At 39.5% G+C, this 1,185-nt stretch overlaps 1 protein-coding gene across 1 annotated transcript in view; it reads right to left on the reverse strand.

The window, feature by feature from the left end:
- AQR (aquarius intron-binding spliceosomal factor) overlaps nt 1-1,185 on the reverse strand; it is a 113,775-nt gene that overhangs the window by 54,818 nt on the left and 57,772 nt on the right. The window contains 1 exon segment of the mRNA XM_023735095.1: nt 1,032-1,185. This exon segment is cut by the window's right edge and continues 1 nt beyond it. Within this exon segment, the coding sequence (XP_023590863.1) occupies nt 1,032-1,185 (154 nt within the window).

Consider the following 1,185-nt stretch of genomic DNA (forward strand, 5'->3'; position numbering starts at 1 on the left):
CCCTTCAGCCAAAGATTAGACAGGCCCCCAAAACAAACAATAATACACGTAGCTCAACCATGTATATGAGACTAAATGGGCACACCAGCCCAGGGGCAAGGACGAGAAGGCAGGAGAGGACAGGAAAGGCGGATGAATGGAAAGGGGCAACCCAAGGTTGAGAAGGGGAGAGTGTTGACAGGTGCCGGGGTTGGCAATCAATGTCGCAAAACGACGTATGTATTGTTTAATGAGAAAACTAATTTACTTTGTAAACTTTCATCTAAAGCACAACAACAACAACAAAATGTTTCGAGAGGAGTTTAGCGACTGAATTGTAAAACTATCACTGAACATGGATGTAGTTATTACAGTAAGTATTACAAAGAAAGTCAGGGCAACTTAAGAAAGAATTTCAAAGAGACAGTTAGTGATATAGCACGGGGAGTCAAAGACCTGGCTAACCCTGTTAAAGCAGTGTTTCTAAACGGGGCAATGCTGGCATCACAGGCAGGACAATTCATTCTACAAGACTGTTCTGTATTTCACAGGATGTTTAGCATCCCTGACCCCATCCACCAAATGCAACAGCTACTCCTCACTCCACCCCAGTCATCTGACAACCTAAATACACCATACATGGCCAAATTCAGGAAAAGTACCGTTCCCAGTTGGGAACCACTGTTACAATAAATTAGATTAGTAAAACTTAAGTAGGAAATATATCATTATGCACAAAAAAGCCTGAACCATTAGAAGAACTGCTTGAGAGACTGTCTTAAAAGCAATATTTTCAAGTATTACAAAGGAAAAGTTTTGAATAAATGTGACTTCAAAAGACTTTGTCCTTTCGAACATCTAACACAAAGTTTGATACCTTATTATCTATTTCTAAAACTTGGCAGTAGGTACCCCACATATATTTCATACATAATCTTTTGTATCTATTTAGTACACAGAGCAACTAAAAAATATTACCTAAGAAGATGAAAAAAGGCAAAGAAATTTATCTTCCTGTACACAGATTCTTTTAGAAACATAAATCACCATACCATCTTCAATGACACGTCCTTTATCGTCCAGCATGCCCTGGATTTCACAGCCTCTGACGTAAACCAGGCCAACCTGCTCAATAAAAGGTCTCCTCCGGTCAAATTTAGTGCCGTAAGGTTTTGTGGGACGCACAGTAATTAAAAAGCATACATC

This window comes from Trichechus manatus, unplaced genomic scaffold, assembly GCF_000243295.1.
Source record: "Trichechus manatus latirostris isolate Lorelei unplaced genomic scaffold, TriManLat1.0 scaffold00076, whole genome shotgun sequence".
Lineage (NCBI taxonomy): Eukaryota > Metazoa > Chordata > Mammalia > Sirenia > Trichechidae > Trichechus > Trichechus manatus.